Source organism: Conger conger, chromosome 12 (genome assembly GCF_963514075.1).
Source record: "Conger conger chromosome 12, fConCon1.1, whole genome shotgun sequence".
Lineage (NCBI taxonomy): Eukaryota > Metazoa > Chordata > Actinopteri > Anguilliformes > Congridae > Conger > Conger conger.
The window spans coordinates 4,578,794-4,600,047 of NC_083771.1; the positions used below are offsets into that span (position 1 = coordinate 4,578,794).

At 44.1% G+C, this 21,254-nt stretch overlaps 2 protein-coding genes across 8 annotated transcripts in view; one reads left to right on the forward strand and one right to left on the reverse strand.

Annotated features, from left to right (window-relative positions):
- The window catches only part of hook3 (hook microtubule-tethering protein 3), a 47,359-nt gene extending 32,219 nt beyond the window's left edge, over positions 1-15,140 (reverse strand). For 2 of the 4 annotated variants that reach the window (XM_061262252.1, XM_061262254.1), the window contains exon 1: positions 14,755-15,137. In XM_061262252.1, the coding sequence (XP_061118236.1) occupies positions 14,755-14,811 (57 nt within the window). In that variant the 5' untranslated portion in view covers positions 14,812-15,137. Of the gene's footprint in view, positions 1-14,121; positions 14,297-14,754 lie in introns of all 4 variants that reach the window. The other 2 variants (XM_061262255.1, XM_061262251.1) reach the window with 2 other exon arrangements.
- A 138-nt stretch (positions 15,141-15,278) lies between these two features.
- rnf170 (ring finger protein 170) lies at positions 15,279-20,958 on the forward strand. Of its 4 annotated transcripts, none has more exons than XM_061262257.1 (8): positions 15,279-15,358; positions 15,747-15,809; positions 16,973-17,133; positions 17,616-17,691; positions 18,074-18,182; positions 18,355-18,428; positions 18,782-18,913; positions 19,461-20,958. In XM_061262257.1, the coding sequence occupies exons 3-8, from the start codon at positions 16,997-16,999 to the stop codon at positions 19,728-19,730; spliced, it is 798 nt and encodes a 265-aa protein (XP_061118241.1). In that variant the 5' UTR covers positions 15,279-15,358; positions 15,747-15,809; positions 16,973-16,996; the 3' UTR covers positions 19,731-20,958. The 4 variants fall into 4 exon arrangements, with proteins under 4 accessions (XP_061118241.1, XP_061118240.1, XP_061118242.1 ...); XM_061262256.1 differs by having other exon boundaries at positions 15,322-15,472; XM_061262258.1 differs by lacking the exon at positions 15,279-15,358 and adding an exon at positions 15,431-15,576.
- The last annotated feature ends 296 nt before the right edge of the window (positions 20,959-21,254 follow it).

Here is a 21,254-nt window from a genome sequence, read left to right on the forward strand (position 1 = left end):
GTAGCACAGTGGTTAAGGTACATGACTGGGACCCGCAAGGTCGGTGGTTCAATCCCCAGTGTAGCCACAATAAGATCCGTACAGCTGTTGGGCCCTTGAGCAAGGCCCTTAACCCTGCATTGCTCCAGGGGGAGGATTGTCTCCTGCTTAGTCTAATAACTGTACATCGCTCTGGATAAGAGCATCTGCCAAATGCCATTAATGTTAAAGGAAAATAAGAATGTCAGTAAGCAGCAAGGTAAATTCCAACCATGTGATCCGATCCTTCCAAAAGATAACACAGGAGGGCTACGGATAAAAGGCAGGAATCACGGATACCGAGCAAGAGGAGCGAACACTTTTCCCCCTGTCCTTGGCTATTCATCACAGTCATTTCTCAATTGACTGCGAACGGCCGAACAGGGAAAAGCTGTATTCGGCAGCACTTGTGCTTAAATGACACTTTTCAGGTGCAACTGCAGCCCTATTTCAGGAAAGATTTGCCGTGGTCCTTTACACACTGCACGCAAGGACACGTTCCAATTTTCCATTTCACGTGGCCGCCCCCGAGCCCCAGACAGATGTGCAGAGCTGGGGGGGCCAGTTTCATCTCGCTCTCTAATCACGCGGAGAGTTACCGGTCCGATAGCACGGTAATTTGCGATCGTTTACAGCCTCCAGACGGGGTGGAAAATCGGCCTATTCACTGCACGCGGGCAGAGCGCTGCTCAGTCAGACAGAGCGCTGCCGTTTCCCCCTCAACCACAACAAGCGGCAATCCATCTTCCCCTGGCCCATGTCCACAGAACAATCAATCATACAGGCCTGCACCGAGCCCTATCAGGCACCTAAATAACCAGATTAACGGCCTTCGGCTGCTTATGGTGTGATTCACCGGCTGCAGAGGGATTGGCAGACCAGTGCAGATTAAACAAGAGGGTTCAAGGACACTGAAGACCTTGTGCAGCAAAGAGGCACTCCTCCACGTCCGCGTATGTTACCGTACACTCTCAGAAATAAGGTGATATTTGTTCTTCAATTTCCCAAATGTAACAGGAAAATAAAATTATGTTCTCTTTGGGAACAAATGAGTAAAACAAAACCGCATGAACAGACTGCTCCCTGCGTGTCCCATAGACAGACGCATTGTGAACCGTGACAGTCCACCGCTGGTATCAGGTTACAGTGGCCTTGCAGTGTTTTTATAGCTCAGTGGCGCTACACGCCTAGGGTCTGCTACGTGCTAAGTGTGAGTGCTAACAGAGTTATAATTTGTTATTTGGCTGATGCTTTGATCCAAGCTGATGTTTTTGTTTTACTGATAGTTCATTCGATTAAGCAGGTGACAATCCCCCCCGGAGCAATAAGGGTTTGAACCACCAACGTTCTGGGTCGTAGTCATGTACCTTAGCCACTAGGCTACAGACTGCCCCAGTCATGTACCGTAGCCACTAGGCTACAGGCTGCCCCAGTCATGTACCTTAGCCACTAGGCTACGGCTGCCCCAGTCATGTGCCTTAGCCACTAGGCTACAGGCTGTCCCAGTCATGTACCTTAGCCACTAGGCTACAGGCTGCCCCAGGCATGTACCTTAGCCACTAGGCTACAGGCTGTCCCAGTCATGTACCTTAGCCACTAGGCTACAGGCTGCCCCAGGCATGTACCTTAGCCACTAGGCTACAGGCTGCCCCAGTCATGTACCTTAGCCACTAGGCTACAGGCTGCCCCAGTCATGTACCTTAGCCACTAGGCTACAGGCTGCCCCAGTCATGTACCTTAGCCACTAGGCTACAGGCTGCCCCAGTCATGTACCTTAGCCACAAGGCTACAGGCTGCCCCAGTCATGTACCTTAGCCACTAGGCTACAGGCTGCCCCAGTCATGTACCTTAGCCACTAGGCTACAGGCTGCCCCAGTCATGTACCTTAGCCACTAGGCTACAGGCTGCCCCAGTCATGTACCTTAGCCACTAGGCTACGGCTGCCCCCAGGGAGGTCTCACTCAACCAAGTCTTGGGGGTTCAGTGTCTCATAATGGAAATTCCACACCCTCCCTGCTGCAAGTCACACTGGGAACAGGCGGTGTTTATCCTATACATTTTCAGGTCATTGAAAAGGCTCTGATCTGCTGCGACACTCACAGTCCGTTACCTTCACCTTTCCAGTGCCTCTATGGCTCCTAAAGGAAGAGTCAGTCAGGGAGCATTCAGCATACAGCCACTGCTTATCTAGCAAGCTGGGACATGACAGGTTTCACTCAAAGTAGCACCAGCAGCGTCACACCTTGTGTGTCACGCATCACCTCAGTGTGAGGCACTCACTAATACGGAAAATAATGTGCAGATAGGAGTCAGAGGAAACCCCTCGAGCAGCAATCATCAAATCCAGCCCTGGTTTTCCTCCCAGGTAATTAGCTGAAGAGTTAGCGCTACTGATTGTCCAGATAGGTCTTCACACCTGACGCCCAGGTAAAGGGAGGGTTAAAAACAAGCAGTTCTCGAACCCCGAGGACCGCGATTTGACGAACGCTGTCCTCGAGCTTGCTGCCTGTAACAGTCCGGTTAACCAGCAGGGGTCGCCAATGAGGAAGAAGACACAGCCTGGTTCTCCAGCCGTCTGAACCACCCTCTCTGGGTGATGCAACAGCCAATTACGCATCGCCCTGCAGGCTACAGCTGGTACTTCACAGCAAACTCTGGGAAGTGTCATCCACACAGGAACACTGCCCTTAACAACAGAGTCATCATCACAGACTCATCAAACCTGTAAACATCTGTAAAGGGAAGCTGTGGACAGCTGTCAAATCCGTTTAGAGGTAAACATAAATAAACAGCAGTCATGTTTAAGGTCACCCATCCCCTCACAGCACCAGCAGGGATGTGATGATTCACTCATAACCAATGCGTGGGATGAACACAACACGTGCGTTTCTCAAATCTTTCAGGCCTGCTCCCAGCTCCGCTCCTGTACTGTGCAGATTTCAGGAATCGCCTCGTACGCAATGCGCTTTAAGGAACTGTGTTTCCTCTCATTATCCACGTCCAAGGCCTTTTCCGTATAGCCGGAAATCAAGAGTCCAGATTCAGCAGTACCCCAGCGTTCCCGGGGTTTCTGCTGTCAGTACGGCGGAGCAACATCCCTTTTTCCAGTGGGGACAATCATGCCTTTCCTCCATGAAGATCAAACTAATCTTTTCACAGGGGACGTGGTTTGCTTTTTCCCTTTGGACTGCATTGTAGTCCTCCTCGCGCTACTATGGTATTTGTTACTATGGCATTTAGCACTCCTCCAGTTAGGAGGACCTATTGTGACATGCTCTGTTCAAGGATTGGATGGCGGTGCAACACACTCCCGACCGCTTCAGCTGACACATGGAAAACATTTTCAAAAAGGACAAAGCCCAACACCCTCATCTCTGACAGAGCCTACGGCAGAGAACCTTTTGTCCTGTTCAGGAATAACATGGGAAAGACTGTTCCAGCACGAGCTACAGCTAACACACCATCCCTAAGATTAAAATCAGGTCGATTGTCCACTCAACAAGTCATCCATATGACAATATCAGTTGGCCACACCATAGGGAGCATTAATTGGCATTAACTAATTGCAGTTGTCAAAATAAATGAATTGATGTACAAATGCATTAATTAAGCATGAAATTAACTTTGCATCAGTTAATTCATGTGCTAACTACTAATGTATTAGGTACGTGAATATTTACATTTGCAAACCATAGGATAAACTTATAATTAGTTAACCATTAACCAATATATTTTAATTCCAATACAAATTGGCATTAACAAATATAGTCGTTAACATGAATGAATGATGTACAAATACGTTTGTATTGCTCTGTTTAGCTAGCTTTAGATAGCGAAGGGGTTTAGTTTACATTGGCAGCAGACAGCCGAGTGGCTAAGGTACATAACAGGGACCTGGAGATTGGTGGTTCAAGCCTTTGTTTAGCCATGTTAAGATCTGCACAGCTTTTTAGGCCCTTAATGATTAAGTCTCTTTGGATAAAAGCATCAGCTAAATAACTGTAACGTAATGCACATTCAGAGTAAATGAGCTGAAAAAGTACACGGTAGGAACACTGGCTCAGAAACAGGTTTGAGACACGTGGAGACTTGCGGAGGCTGGAGAGGGCCATGTTCGCGACGTCAGAGCCGGCCGAGTCAGCTGGTTTCGGGCAGGCGGCCAGGGGGCAGGCCCCAAACAGGGACGGCCGTTACGCAACAGCGTTTAGGAGGGGAGGGACGGGAGGGAGGGGTCACGGGCTGGGCACGCACTTCGGCACATGTCGACGGAAACTCGATCCCAGCTGAAAGGGCTCTGTTGTGCTGTCTGGCAGAGGGGCGTATGTGTATGTGTGTGTGTGTGTGTGTGTGTGCGGGGGAGAATAAGAACATTTCAGGATTACGGCTCCTCTTAGTTCCTGTGATCGTTTGCGAGCAGAATGTCTAAACCGCTCGCATAAACAGGCTGAAAGCAGACGGAGGCGTCTGCACGCTGCTGGAATAACAAGCCACCGTTCAATGAAATAAGCCCCTGAAACAGTCCTCTGTACTGGGGAACGAAAACCAGGCCGCACACTTCAACCCACGGTCAAATGGAGCACACCCCCAATTGCTTAACATTAGTTTTGTTTTTCATCACAACCACATTTGCTACCAAGGTCTCTCTTTCTCCAAGTCTCCTCTTTCTCTTTTGGTTTGTTTCTCTTCCTCTTCCTCTTCCTCTGAGTAAAACAGAGGGGTCCCTACAGTCACGAGGGAGGTGAACTGAAAAAGGACAGAAAAAACACGTCCCACAGAAAGACTGCGGTTCTTAGTTTCTCATGCATAATGACTGTCTGAACACGAGTCACAGAGGTCCACTGACCATACGCGAAAAGACACCGTCTCCACAAACCACATTCCACAGAACATCTGCTACAAAACTATGTCTCAGGACCTCAGAACTAAAAGCCCATAAACATACTATATGACCATCACATTCAATGGCACGTGTGTTGTTCTGTGACTGAAGACACTTCTCTTTTCCAGTTCTATCAGTTTAAATCACAAACACATCCGCCAAGGGCCGGATACCAGACACCAGCACAAATAAAGTCAATCTCCTACGATCATTATTTTCCTTTAACCCCTTATGTGACCTGCGTGTTACACCTCCCTCAACAGACGGATGTGACCTGCGTGTTACATCACCCTTAACAGACGGATGTGACCTGCGTGTTACACCTCACTCAACAGACGGATGGGATGGCAGCACACGACCATTGAAATGCATTGTGATTCCTAGGCCTTTCTGTGGGTTTTCTATAGCCCTTGATGGGTTAAAATGGCAGTGCAGTGTTCGTTCAGACACATGCCGGTTTCTGAGATTCACTGCGGTGTGAGGGTTTCTCAGCACCCCGTCCCCACCCCTCCATTTTATCATCCATTGGAGAGGCTCTGCTGGGTGGCGAAAGAGCGTCTAAAATGTAGGCCCAGTCATCCTTTGTTGAGATCAATGCAGCACAGGGGTCAGCCTGATATACCGATGTCATATCAGACAAAGCGAGCGGAAGCGCATAGTGAAGGTTTCCCTGAGGAATATAAAGACGATGAGGAAACAATCCAGTGAAATTTGGAAAAGCTGCTCTATGTGCCGTGTGCATCATATGTATCAGCAGTGAGTCAGGACATAAGGGGACAGACGAACCATGGGTCTTTATGAATTGTTTAGCGTTTAAAAAATAAAGAAATATAAAAAAATAACAGTATATCTTGTAGGCGTCAGGTTTTGGTGTATATAGCCACTAGCCAATAGGTTTTTTAGATTCTCTATGATAGCAAACGAGTGACAAGCCAAGATGCCTTGAAATATACAGCATAGCTGTGCATGTCTGAGAGGGAGGTGTATTTCAAATAGGGTTTGGCACAATAAGGTTTTTTTTTTTTTTTTTCCAGTTTAATAGATGAAAATCCTAGGTCTTGCACTGGTAATTCAAAATCAGTGTAAATATGCTTATTTCGGTTATTGAGGTTCCTAAACATTTTTCTGAAGTAACTCCAAGTGAATGTTTACAATTGTATACAACCCTCCTCACCCCGCCCACAGACACACACACACAGCCCTCGTGTCCAACAACACCCTTTAACTGTGCCGCATTAGCAATGTACCACAACCTCTCACGCCTTGCTGCTTTACTATAGTAGGGTTGTTGTGATAGTAGTAGCCTATATTCACATATTTTAGAGTGCCAAAAAACACGACCCCATCCTCAAATCAAGTGACTCTACTAGCAGTCACGACCCACAGTTTTGGATTATGGTTACGGTAGGAAGTGGTTTATGACTCGTGTTACGATTGGAAGTCCGAACACTGCAATATCTGGGGTAACGGCACTAGAAAATGCATTACTTAAAGCATAATTTCTTTGTAGGCCGATATGTCTACAAATGTAGGGCAGCCTGTAGTGTAGTGGTTAAGGTACATGACTGGGACACGCAAGGTCGGCGGTCTGAGCCACAATAACATCCGCACAGCCGTTGGGCCCTTGAGCAAGGCCCTTAACCCGGCATTGCTCCAGGGGAGGATTGTCTCCTGCTTAGTCTAATCAACTGTACGTCACTCTGGATAAGAGCGTCTGCCAAATGCCTATAATTTAATGTAACGTAATGTCAGCAAACAGGCACAATTTGTACAACTTTGCCAGGTTAAGAGTTAGCATAACTCACAAGCTAGTTCTCCGCTCCAGTCAGCTTTTCGCTGTGATAGGAGTGAGAGTTAGCTCACGTGCCTAACTCCACGATTTGCACATGTCATGCCTATTAAAATATCAGCAGGCAGCAGCTCACACAACAGTCATTTATGAAACCAATTTGATGTTGGGATCAAACAATATATTGTTGAGACCAGGGCAGAAATAATGAATTATGTACATCAAAGGCAATAAGGTGACCCGTAGAAATATGTGCGGAATTGGGGATCAGTAAAAGTGCTGAAGGTTCACAGCACGTATCAGAACGCCAATAACCACGGAGAGAGAGACCCACGTGCCAGTGCAACATATCCTGCCCCCACAGCCAGAGAAGGAACAATACGGCTTTTTTTCTCCGGGGAGAGCAGCAGCCAAGGAAATGATGCAAATGACACTCGCCGGGGTTGTCTGACGGGTTTAAGAGCAATTTCAGGCAATTTATTCAACAGAAAGGTGCATCCTACATTCGCAAAGGAAAACTGTAAAGCTGTTGCAACGTTTTGCAGGACCAAACATAGAGCAGCAGGAGTCATTGTTCTAATAATCACTTTTAAGTCAGTCAACTCTAGCATTTTGGCTACTTCAGTACACTGCAGCATCAGAATGTCCAAAATGCCACACTACGATTCACCGTGACCAGCATTTTACAGCACATTTCAAAACCACCAACAGCCCGACTTGTTTTTGAAAAGCGCGATTGTTTTTTAAGCTACAGATTTAAGTGAGATCTTGGGGATGTTTTCTTGCGAGACATGAGATTTGCAGCCGTAGGAAAGCCATTATAGGTTGACTCAGCTGGTAGGGCTTTAAATTTAGCTCTCACATGCTGGTTAAGAAACTCTATCCTGTGATTCAGGAGCTCTCGCACTGAGCTCAGCGTGGCAGCCACTCAAACCTAATAAGCCTGACTCACTGCCCTCTGCCATCCAACCCCTGCAAAAACCAAAAACCTTTTCTATACTTTCCATGATGAATTTAGTGAAACCAAAGCGTGGCCTGAACCAGTATGAGATTCCTAAGGAATCATAACCTTAACCACATATATCACAGCACAACACTTCTCAATTCTGTAACCGTAAAAATCTGTTTTATAAAAAGCAAAACAAATCAACAATAATTCAATAATGTCGTCATTTATAGGCAACAGGAATGCTCAGTACAAAGACAGGAGCAGTATCTCCTATCTGTGCAAGATACAAGATTTGCACAGGTAAATTGTGAAAGCAACTTCATTAGATGCACACTCCGCAACAATGGAAAGTTTTACCAACAATGTCCACACCCACTGTAGTTCCACAATATGAGGAAACGGAGGTGGAATAGGAGGTCAATTTCAAAGAAAATAGTGTCAAAATAACCCAGTTAGATACTGGAACATAAGTTCTCAGTGTCAGTGTCATTTAAGGAGCAGAAGGGTTATGCGAGGAATGTGAACCTGTCACTTTGTTTCCAGGGATAAGAGCAGTCTTCTGCACTGTAATGTCACTGCGCTTTGCTACGCTGTGATCTAAAGAGACATGTTCTCACAAGCCTGCCCAGCCAACTGCGGATAGTCTTCATGTGCAGCGAAGGACATTTTAGATACTTTGACGGTCTTTGTATTAGGGCTGGGCAATATAGCCATCACAGTATAAATATTTTTGGTAAGCGCAGGAACAACTATTTTATTTAATCAGAAATATAATCCTAGCTAGCAGCTCATCAGAAACTTCAATATGTCCAAAGTATTCTTCATCACGCATAAAACCTGTCCAAGCCAATTGAAAATATACACTAAAACTAAAATACTGCTTTGTACAAGGCTGATATTAATAATGTACAATTGATAGTTTCCTTTGGTGTTCAGCCTAAATATAAACTAAGAATCTCACAAGATAAGACCTTGGCCAGTTGACCCATGTACATGGTACATGTAGCATTAACCCACCAAGACACTCAGTCCATGTGAATGCCCATTGTTCAGCTATTGAAAGAGAAGACTGCAACTACAGAACTGGATTTCTTCAGTATCATTTAACAGGACCAGTTCTCAAAACAATCGCCCTTTCAACGATGAGCTTAACTTCAATTACCTCCGGGCAACACACGCTAGTAGCTAAACTATGAAAACTGCTTTATATGCAAATTAAACATACCAATGTTCCCGAAGGAAATTAAGAATGAAAAATGTTTCACATACAGTCATCCCCCACATATTTTACCAATTTGCAAAAGCGAGATCCAACCCTATGAAAGTAAACCAATATATTTGATTGAAAAATCCCCTTGAAGAACATTGGCCTACTTAGTGAACATGCTTGTCCTACTTCCTGTGTGAGCAGTAAACCACAGCTTTTGTTTGCTATAAATATGACCGTCTTGCTGTCTTCAACATCATCTCTGGTTGCTTGACAAAAATGTTCCTATGGTGGAAAAGACAGTCCTGAAAAAGCTTTATAAGAATCCAGATATCCCTTCTGAATAAATGTTCACAGCCCCATTTACTTTGCCTTGAACTGTAAACCTACAGACAGACTGCCTCTCTGCGTTGAGTTATCCTGCCTGGTTTACGGGCCTTGGGCCTTCTCTTCTGGGATTACAGCACGGCTGTGTTTTTCAGTGGAAAGGCTCTGTTGAGACAGTAAACACTGCCACGTGGTCACATATTCCACACAGTGAACTGACTGAGGCTCTGCCTGCTGTTCAGTCTGCTAAACGTTTCAGAGCTTATTCCTGAATGTCAACAAGCCAAAGAAGCAAAACTAAGAAGGTTTCGCTCATTCAGAGCCGACATGCTATGTCAGGGGCAGCTGGAAGCTTACTGGCTAAGGCGCATGACTGGGACCTGGAAGGTCGGTGATTCAAGTCCCAGTGTAGCCACTGTAGGATCCACACAGCTGTTAGGCCCTTCAGCAAGGCCCTTAACCCTGCATTGCTCCAGGGGGGGATTGTCCCGGGCTAAGTCTAATCAACAGTAAGTCGGCGTATATAAAAAGCATCAGCATCAGATAACATAATTATACAATTATTATGCCAGCCAAGCTGGGCAGGCTGCTGTCCTCAGTGACTTTTACAAAAAGAGGGGGGGGGCGGGGGGCATCAGAAGATATAATCACTACAATCAGCTGTTGAGTGAGAGGGGTTTTACCTTACACTACATTACAGTTACTTAGCTGACAGTTTTATCCAATGTTAGATAAAGCAAGAGCCAATCCCCCCTGGAGGGTCAAGGGTCCAACAGCTGCACTGCTCTTACTGTGGCTACACCAGGGCTTGAGCCACCAACCTGGTCCCAGTCAAGCACCTTAGCCTCGAGGCTGCAGGCTGCCTCACAGTTTACCATTTCTGACCATTGCTAGGTTTCTGGGCCAGGCCACCATATTGCGGAAATTATAGGCAATCTGTTGACGATGACGTGCCAAGCAAGGCCCGCTGACAAGTAAGGAGAAATTAGCACGGTTATTAATGCTATTCCAGCATCAGACGCATTTTACCAGCAGATCAATTCCAAAGGCTGAGAAGCTATGCAAGCAGCTGAAAGCTGTCATGTCTTACCTACCCTCCCAGGCGCTCGAGAAGCAGCCTGCTGGATCACGGTGCTCATCGATTAGCCAGCACCAGAGCCGTCTGCCCAGGACGGGGTGGCCAGATGGTCCAATCAGACCCCCAGGCAGAACACTACACGAGCCAGACGTCAGAAATGCAAAACCCAGTCATCTCCTCTCCTGTCTGTCTGCCTGCCTGGGGGGACTGGCCCTAGAACCTCGTACACATTTTGCCTACGACAGCAGCGCATCACGCACACAGGCTTAGTTTTATCAGAGATTAACATTCATCTGCCAATTCAAAATTGGGTGTAAAGCAAATAAACAAAAGAGCAAACTCTATGAACTACACGCCAGCAAACTAACCGTTCGGCTTCCAATGAGCCAGGACCAATTATTTGTAGGCACACTAACTTTTTCTTTGCCCGTGTAAATAAAATATATTCAGGACAACAGCACAGCTCATTTTCAACCTCCCAAAATAGTCTCATTCTAACAGGCTCACTGTGTTTTGTCAGCAGAGCGCAGTTGACAGGGAAGCTGAAATAAACCACAAGATTGGACCAGCAGTTAAAGGTTGTTTTGACTACGGCAGACAGCGTAGCCTAAGGATACACATCTCCATTACGATGCCCGTTTGCACCAAACTCGCCTTGCACCCCAGCCTCATTTCCTTGGAGGACCATAGAGAATGAAAGGCAGCTGAGGGCTGGAGTGGTCTGTCTCAAAGGTTGAGCAGAAGACAGTACGCAAAGTTTACTGTGGTCAGTACACAGTACGCGAAGTTTACTGTGGTCAGTACACAGTACACAAAGTGAAAACATGAAAAGGGAAAATGACATCATTATCTCTCAATGCAAGTTGAAATACAGAAGAAATACCTGTTACTATAAACATATGGGTACCAAAAGTCCAAACCAGTTTCTCCACTTACTCGCTCTCTCGGTAAAGGTATTTTCTGATAATGGTAAATGGACTGCAGTTATATAGCGCTTTTAGCCAAAGTTTTACAGTTGATGCACCTCACCCACCAGGCTGCCATGCAAGGCACCAGGAGCAATTTGGGGTTAGGTCTCTTGCTTAGGGACACTTGGACACACCCAGGGTGGGATCGAACCGGCAGCCCTCCGATTACTGGATGACAGCTCTTACCTCCTGAGCTCATGTCGCGCAGCTAATGATTACTGTGACGGCATATTATGGGAAGTGTGTCCCTCATAAGAAAATATTATGGGAACTGCGTCCTTAATAAGGACGAATGCTCTTTCCTCCAGCTGACTCTCAATACTCAAAAACTCTTAGTCAAATGCGAGTTCTGTGATAAACAACACAATCTGGCCAACTCACATGATGGCTGAAGTGAAGAAGTGCACAATTTACTATAAATACAGACATAAAGAACAATATGTCCAACAAAGCTTGTTTGTGTACAGGGTAGAAGGCAAAAAAATTAGACTGAGCATAAACTGAGCCCAATGTCGCTTTAGCGAAAGCATTGCTTTGTGCGAACATGCTTTTCATTCATCAGCTTACAATTTTTAGGCCCAATGGGTTTTCTTTTGTTCTCTTTTTGCCTCTGGAAAACCATTCACAATTTTGTAAATTGTGCTGGTAATCTCCAAAACTCGTCAGAACCACCGAGACTGCGTGCCAAGCAGGATTCCTCTTCAAATCGTTTACAGGAATGTACAATTATCTTTTTCCACAACACACTGCTACCAGAAATGGTCATAGTATAACCTAGCTATTTATTTACCTTACCTTATATACAAATCTCATGAGCATTATGTTCTGTTGACATAGGCCAGCCTAGATTTAGCGATTTATTGATCTGGCACTTTCAAGTAGCTCCCTTTTTCCCTAGCCTTTAATGTCTTATAATAAATATCAAAAAATGACCCAAACTTCCCAATTGTTGTTCTGCTTAAAACATATGTAAACAACATCAAAAGGAAAATGAATATTGGTAGCTATGCAGGATATCTGACAAAATACACAATTGGGCTACTTTCTAGTGCTTGTATATTCTTCACAAAGCATGTTAAAAGAGGTTGTTGTTTTTTGGGGGGTTTTTTCCACATGTCTGAAATCAACACCGCAATTGATTTCAGACATGTTACACCACAAACTGCAAATCTTTAATAGCAGTTTCTTTCAATGTTTCAATACTTATTATTAATGTAAGCATAACTGCAGACTTTGGCCATAGGATATTCAATTAAAATGCCAACAGTGAACTGATACCAAAAATCCCCTGTAGATAACTGCAAATACCAGCTATCCTGACTCCCTCCCTCTTATGCATTAACCACCCTGTACTCAATGCTAGCCAGCTAACACTGGGCCTTTGTCATTATGTGTAAAAAGAGTGGATTTTCAGGGGATCTTTAAGCTGTCAATTGCCCATCTATTTGCTTTGAATTTGGCAAAAATAATAGTCTCTCCTAAATTAAGAAAATGTTGAACATGCGCAAAGAGAAATAACGCTAAATCTCACAAAGATTACAATCCCAAACATAGATATCAGAACATTATTAATGGCAAAAAAAACCCAAGAGATATGAACTCTGATGTATCACCTCACAAGAACTCTGATTTCAAAAAACACTTCCCTACCCTATCCATGCAGAACAAATGCTGAGGTATGAAAGCATCCCAAAAAGTCAAGAAAGGAAGTAACATTGGAAGTATAGTGGTGCGACCCAGTACAACTGAAATTACAAAGTAATCAGAAAAGGTACGTCCTGAAGATGGATTTTGAAACCATTCTCTCAGGATTTGGGGAACCGAAATTCAGGCTTAACATAACTTCATCCTCCGGCCTGAGGCAGGTTCTGCTCAAGGTTTCTTCCAGCCACAGTCGCCTCAAGTGTGCTCTCGGGGGGGGTTCAGGCCTGGAACTCTATAAAGCTGCTTTGTGACAATGCCCTTTGTAAAAAGCACTATGCAAATTTTGCAAATGGCAATTGACCTTATAAAGCAACTTTATGTTAAAATTAATGTGGGCTATAGGATTTAAACTGGGCGTGTAACAGGAGAGACGAATATCCTTACCGAGTGACCATAAAGCAGCGGGAAATTGTTGAAATAACCATAACTTATCACAGAGGGACGTATCCACTACACATCCACCAAATATCTCTTTAAAGTAATGTCAAGAATGCAGCACCTTCAGTGTTTTGAAAATCTAAAACACTGTGGTATGACAACAGGCCTGATGGCAGTTCTGATGACAATGTGCATTTTACTAGAAGCCAGTAGGCATTCCACGCATCAGTCATCTGTACTTGACGCAAGAGTATAAACAAAGGGCGCTTTGATAAATCATCAAGCTATCATCTAAATCAAATGCAGCTCACAAGGTAGATTTTTATTTTAATTAAAGTAGTTTTCAGCATTGAATTAAGCTATTCTATTCCACAACTGACCCTTAGGCTACCAACGAAACCATGGACACCCCATCCTCTACTTCATCTACGTATGGGGAAACACCATGACTACTTCATCTGCATATTTGTTCGGTAATTTACTAGCCTGCTCATTAAATGATTCGCGTAACGTTAGTGAAACGCACACACAATGCTACGTCAAGTTAATAGTACCTAGCTAGCCTAGCGAGTTAACTTGACAAAATACGATAGCTGGTATTGTATCTGTCTAGACAAATGAATAGCGTAGGTTCCGCAAACGTTAGCTGGAGATACACAACTTAGAAAGGGAAGTGACATTAAAACATGGAAGGAGGAAGGATAACAAGACAGGAAACCAGGCAAATTGCTCTAACGTTAGCAGCAAGCAGCAGTGTCACTGTGGATGGATAACATACGTGTTGTATGAACTAACGACGTTAGTTAGCAAGCTAGCCAACTTACTTAGGCTAGTTATGTAACATTGTCCACATTTACACGACTGGTCTCTTTTTGACTTTAACTCTTGACATCCAAAATCCAAACGAATCGACCAGGTTAACGTTAGCCTTTCACTTCCTAGCCACAATTTGCTTGTCGGCTTCTTGTTAGCCATCGCTTCTGGGGATTGCGTGAGACTCTGGAAAATATTCAATTCATTTTTACATTTACATTTTTGTCATTTACCAGACGCTTTTAATCCAAAGCGACTTACAAGTGCATAGGTTCTTCCACAAGTTCCACAAGCATCACATCCGTAACTAGTAAAATACACATGAAGTGTTGTTCTAAACATAAACATCATAAGTGCAATTTTATTTTTTGTTTATTTTTTTGAGGGGGTTAGACAAGAGGGATAGGGATATCAGAAAGGGGGCGGGGGAAATCAGGAGGGAGGACTAAGGTACAGTTTGAAAAGGAAGACCGGAGCTGGCAGACCGGAGTGGTCTAGCTGGGGAGTAAGGAGTGATTAAGGATTGTATGTAAGGTTGGGCAGTCCCCTTAGCAGCCTGAAATGCCAACACTAGGGCCTTGAATCGGAATCTTGAATTCATCCCCCAAACCATCCAAACAGAAAAATAGAAATAAAATACTCACCCATGTCAAGAGGCTCTCACACAGTTCCACACGATCCACGGAGTCTAAAGTACTCATCGTATGTAAATTAATCCACGATATAAAAATAAGAAAACGTTATCCTTAAAATCAACACACAATAATAAAATCACAAAACGTCCGGCTGGTTCAAAGACAAAGCACTAGGAAGATGCCGAAATATGAGGTTAGCACTGGCGTAAGACGCACTCCCGTTTTTAAAAAATATATATTTTGCTTATTAAATGAGTATCTAACAAGGGGGAAATGACTGTAAACAGCCACATAGGGACAGGAAAAAAAACTGCTCCACCGGTTTCTCCCTCTCTTGCCTTCTCCTGTCGGGGTCCTACGAGTGCCACCCAGCAGAATTAGGACAGCCCAATCCTCGCAGGGACTGCTCGAATGTTTCGCAATCTAAAAAAACTTTATCCGGCAGCTATACCTTTTTTATATGTATATGTAAAACTTCTGAGAACTACACATTTGTGGGTCTTTTGATGAAAATAATAAATACCACAGGCAATAACGGAGACAACACACCCCAGGAAGCCCCGTATTAGAATGCGGAAGTGGCATGACGATGAATTGCCATGTACGAAGACAGGTACCGTTAGCTCTCAAAGTTAACGTAACTAAGAAGAACTGTTATGCCGAGCCTTTCATTTTCATCAATGCCAGCTTTGTGCTGATCAGACATTATACTTGTTTTTCTATTTAGGTATATATGTCGCAAAATATAACGCACCCATCGATTGGTTAAGCCCTGTTTAAATCTGGCTAACGTTAGCAAGCTAAAGTCAACAGGAAACCAAGTTGGTTAACGTACGTTGCCTACGTTAGTTGTCGTGTCTTAACGTGGCAGCCTTTATCTAGTTAACGTTGTGCCAAGCTATATGTTAAATCGTAGCATGTTACAGTCACAAGTTAGACCATTGATGCGGACCGAGCCATCTGTGCAAGGTAACTAACTGAGATGACGTTTCCTGTGATAGGTGGCTGGCTGTTTCTGCCGGTGAAGACATGCCTGCAGCGAAACAGTAGTTGGTAACATCCCGGTAAGTTGAACAGCTGTTATTAGTGTTAACTTATTTAACTGGCGAATCCATAATGTTGGAAGGTGTTTTAAAACGTATAAAGTTAGCTATCTATCTGGTTGACATTTGGATAGCTGGTCCTCGAGTTAACTTAACCGATTTACAACATGAAGGCGAAACTGAAACAGAAACGATAATTGCGGGTAGAAAAGTAAATTACTATCGCTAAGTGTGTTAAAAGCGGCCAGATATAGCTAGCATGTTAACCTAACATACGCTGTACATCAGTATTGAAGATTTGTAGCTTTGTACCCTTTAAAAATCTCCCCGAAAGATTTGTTTCACTCACGCATGTAATTTCACGGAAGTTAGTGCTGCTCTAACTTCCGTTTCATGTTACCTTTAACTTCAAAAGACTTTGTTAGTTACATATTTTTCACCAAATATATGTTAAGATAAACTAAAAACGAAATCATGAATTCCACCCAGACGTATCATTTTTGTTTGTTTTCATTTGTTTGACTTGCGTCGCCTGACACCAGTTCATGAGTTCTGGTGTTGACACAAGTACCCAGAATTTCCAGTGCAGTTTCCTGCTTATATGAATGAACCCGCCAGCAATCGCCTACTGTTTTCAGACGACCATTTTATGTCTGATGTAGTTTAAAACTAGTATTATTATATAGTATAATTATACTAATTAAATAATAATTAGTATTATTATTACATTTAGTGCCCAACATAGGACCGAAGATGTCCAATTGCGATCCTGACTTTGAATATCCATTTGTAGCTGCATTTATGCATAACTGTCGATTCGGCAGGGTGAAGACATCTGTAATTCATAACACGTGGTGTCACCGGTCCACAGCCTGCTTTTCCCCGTGCAGCGTGCAGCTAAGCTCATACTGAGTCGGAGGAATGCACCTTATATATGGCATTCTCATGCACTCCAAGGGTGCTCTGATCAACCTGGGGTTCACGAGAGACCGATCACACGCGGTCTCATAACCGACCGAGTCCTCCCACAATCGCCAAAAAGCCTGCCATTTAATATCAGATTGCATCCGCACAACAACAGCACCTGCTGTCACTTGTGATGAATGTTATTGCAATTTCTATAAAAAGCACTATCCTAAGTCTCGTCTAACTGTCTGTCTATTCTGTCGGTTCCTGCTTTCCAGGGGTACAGGTTATGATACAGTGGAATGGACGAAAACCAGTGGGGGGATGTGAACTCCATGCAAGATGAGGATTCGCTCATAGAGGGCGTCAGCGACCTGGTTCTTGCTGTGGTTGTACTCAGTTTTGCGTTTCTGGGCGGACTGGCCATTCTGCTCTGCAGGTAATTATTCATGAAGATAAGCCTGGTTATATACTGTACCTGTCCAAATCTTGACAACTCAGAAACCATTGCCTTTGTTTAAAGTATTCTTGGGACCAGTGTTGATAGAAGGGTGCCTTGGTGTTATCCCAGATTAGTATAAATGCTTCAAGAATTTATTTTTTTTCTTTATAATTTTACTAAGTTTAAAGTATATGATCTTTGTGAAAACTGTGCATTGAAAGATTATTTTAGCTGTAATATTGAATATCATTTATATCTATTACAGATTATAAAGAAGGCCCCTTATTGTAACATTTTTCAGAGTGCTTTTGTTATTTAATTGTGTACATAACATAAAAGTGTGTTTTAAAACATTATTTTATTTGCTAGTAGTAAAACTGAAGGAATAGCTTGGGTCTCATGAAACCGTCTGCCTCTGCAGTTGTTTAAATCCAAATCTCTATAACGATGGAGGCTGCTCTTGGCTTCTTTCACCTCAGAAATGAGCAGCAGAACATCCACCCAGAGAACCAGGAGCAGGTGAGGATCATCCGGCAGCAGCTCCAGTCCGAGCAGGTACGGACGGCACGACCCTACTCACTGCGCATATAAAGAGTGTGTATTTTAAATAAGAATGTGTTTTTAAAATCGTTTGGGAAATTGACTCCTGTACGTTCTGTATGTTTTTGTGCAGTTAAAAATGCATCAGTAATAAGATACATATGTTAAGTGATAATAGAAAGGTTCTATACTGTATATAAAACTATATATAAAAATTAAAAAAACTTTGCAAGCAGCCAAGCTCCACTGGGAGATATTCTTGGTCCATTTTTGTACCGGAAACGTGTTGAAAGACTCTTGTGAGCGTGTATATTGTCATAATTTTAAGAGTGCGTTGAGTACTTCCTGCTGTTGTGTTTAAGCTGTGTTCGTCTCTGATATTTTCACCGTGCCCTAGGATGCACCTGAAGGCCGCAGGCAGCAGTTTTACACAGACATGTCCTGTCCAGTCTGCCTACAGCAGGCTTCCCTGCCTGTGGAGACCAACTGCGGTCACCTCTTCTGTGGTCAGTGCATAACCATGATGTCACCTGCCAAATATAACATGTAATTTTTATTTCTGTTCACCTGTTATTGATGATAACTCCCAAGGGGAAGATAGCGAGGCCTTGACTGGGCGTATTTGTTTGGTCAGTTGTTCTCTTTGAGCAGGTTGACACTGTTCAGCTTCGTCCTCAGGTGCCTGTATCATTGCATACTGGAGGAATGGATCATGGCTCGGAGCAATAAACTGTCCCATCTGTAGACAAATGGTGAGAATTGGGTGTGCATTGGTTGGTGGGTGATACAATAATCCTACAAAGACTGCATGCGCAAAGCAGTAATATGATGCAGGTAGATCACATGCACAACGCGGCAGTCCTATGTAGACTGCACTGACCACTTTTTAATATAAAAAAAACCCCAGTAAATATGCCTGTCTATAAGATTTCACATGCATTTGTATGATTGAATTTGTTTATGATTGTAACCAGGTTTATAAATTATTCATAAAAAAAAAAAAAACAATAAAAAAACTGTATTGTGTTTCTGGTGTCTCATCAGGTTTGTAACGGTGATGTGTTAAAAGGGCCTGTGCTGAAATGGTTCTACGTTTGGTCTTCAGGTGACCCTGCTGTTCCCGCTCTTCCGGGCGAACGCTCCTGGGAATCCGGCGCAGGACGACCAGGCTGAGGCCAGGCAGATCCAACAGGACGTCAACGACTACAACCGCAGGTTCTCCGGTCAGCCGAGATCTGTGAGTGCACCTTCTGCGTCTTTCTCAGCGCTGCGTGTACGTGCGTGGAACACGGAAAACTCTGTATATGTGCACGGGACACGTAAAACTCCGTATACGTGCACGGGACACGTAAAACTCCGTATACGTGCACGGGACACGTAAAACTCCGTATACGTGCACGGGACACGTAAAACTCCGTATACGTGCACGGGACACGTAAAACTGCAGATACGTGCACGGGACACGGAAAACTGCAGATACGTGCACGGGACACGGAAAACTGCAGATACGTGCACAGTACACCAGTAGTCCTGCTCTCAGCTACCTGTCAGCGTGCTAATATGTTGCTGCGGTGTTCCTATCTTTTAAACAATCTTGAGACGTGGCACTCTGCCATTTCTGTGCCTCAGGCTCTTCTAATTCATTGCTAAGTCTGTGACGTCTGAGCTATCGGTGATGCACTTGTTTGGAATTCATTTTTTATTAATTTTTTTCACAGCATTGTGAAAATGACTGTATTTGGGCCCGTTTTGAAAGGCTTTCCCCGTTTGCGTTTCCCCCTCAGCTGATGGACCGCCTCCGCGACGTGCCCACCCTGCTGCGGCACGCTTTCCGGGAGATGTTCTCCGTGGGCGGGCTCTTCTGGATGTTCCGCCTGCGGATTCTGCTCTGCCTGGTGGGGGCGCTGACGTACCTGGCCTCGCCGCTGGACTTCATCCCTGAGGCGCTCTTCGGCCTCCTGGGCTTCCTGGACGACCTGTTCGTGATCCTGCTGCTCTTCATATACATCTCCATCATGTACCGCGAGGTGGTGACCCAGAGACTGGCTGGGTGACCTCCCGGGTTAGAGCTGGGGGTTTCCTCTGGGGTTTCTGGGCCTCTGGTCTCGGCTCCACCAGCATCCACTGAGGCCCTATCGGTCTGAGTTGACAGGGAGTTCCTCCGTCGCGGATCGTAATGGTCGTCCACTGACTCACGTCTGTGAGCGTGACTTGTTCACAGCGGTGTGCTGAGAGGGCTTGGGGTCACTTGCCTTGGAGAGCTCATCTGTTCTCCTGAATCAATGGTGCTGAAATGAGCGCTGCTATACACATCTGATTGGGAATTCCAAATTGGGGAGAAAAAATGGTTGCGCGCATACCAAGCATCTATAATACTTTGCATTCTCTATATCCAGCCAAATGCTCACTTCGTTTCTCTTCAGTCTATTAAATTGGAACTTTAAAAACAATTTAACGGTAGTAGAGATCATGTCAAACATTTAGTTCTCAAAACCAAAATACAGCGTTTGTACTGCTCCAGTGTGAGTAAACGAAACAAAATGGCCGCAGACACTACGGAAAGCACTCAAGCTGACACGGAGAACGTAAACGCAAGATGACTGAACTGCCCTCCAGCAGGGGCTTCAGCTGTCCTGAGCCTGGTTCTTCCCTGACTGACTGACCCGGTCGCCTCCTCCTTGCCTTATTTCCATGTTTCCTCATGCTGGTGGAGCTGGTCACACTTTATTTTAAGGGGTTGCTGATATTGCTTACTAATGTATGTATTCCCACTTTCACCGACCAGGCAATACACAGGTAACCGATAATCCTGGTTCAAAATCTTTATGTAACCTTTACAGTCTGTGCATTAAATTCCATCTGAACAAGTGTCCAAGTGGCACGTGCATGTTTCATTATAGAACATTGCAGAAATATTCATATTTCACTATTTGCTCCATATATGCCTTACCCGTTAACATTGTGGTCTATAAAGTTGCAAAGGGATTGTTAGTAAGTAATATCACATGAATTCCATGAATGTTTACAGTAGAAATACACCCTTCCATTAAAGTGTGACAGTGGAGGGTATCTGGAGACAGAGCGATTGCAGTCGAATGGGAATATCTGTATAATTGTCTATATACGTGGCAGTGGCTGTATATTGGTAATTATGGCAGGATGTTTCTGTTCAGAATGAGAAATCGTTTTTCTCAGAAAGCAATGTCTCATGTTTCAGGCAATCCTGTATTTTGAAAATTCAAATAAATATTGGTGAATTTTGGGAAATTCCTGATGAATGAACCCTTTGCCTGCTGGCCTTTTCTTCTGTTCTTCTTTGTTTTATGTTCTGAAAATGTTTCACTCTGGTGTTTATGAATTGAGATTAAATTCCAAAATCTTGCACTAATGTCCCTTTTTAAAATACAGGCAATAAAAGTCATACATAAAATATAAGATGTTTAACTGGTAAAATGTTGGGAAGGTCATGGGTCATTTGCCAGACTCAGTGTACAGCATTCCTACCCTTGGCCACCTGTCAGTTATATTTTTATTTTTATATATATATATATATATATATATATATATGCTAATATAAT

Excerpts from the sequence above, each read along its gene's own strand:
- rnf170 (XM_061262257.1), top strand. The coding sequence starts at position 16,997 with ATGGACGAAAACCAGTGGGGGGATGTGAACTCCATGCAAGATGAGGAT. Across the intron at positions 17,692-18,073 it reads AGCAGCTCCAGTCCGAGCAG|GATGCACCTGAAGGCCGCAG; the intron begins GTACGGACGGCA and ends ACCGTGCCCTAG. Across the intron at positions 18,429-18,781 it reads GTCCCATCTGTAGACAAATG|GTGACCCTGCTGTTCCCGCT; the intron begins GTGAGAATTGGG and ends TTTGGTCTTCAG.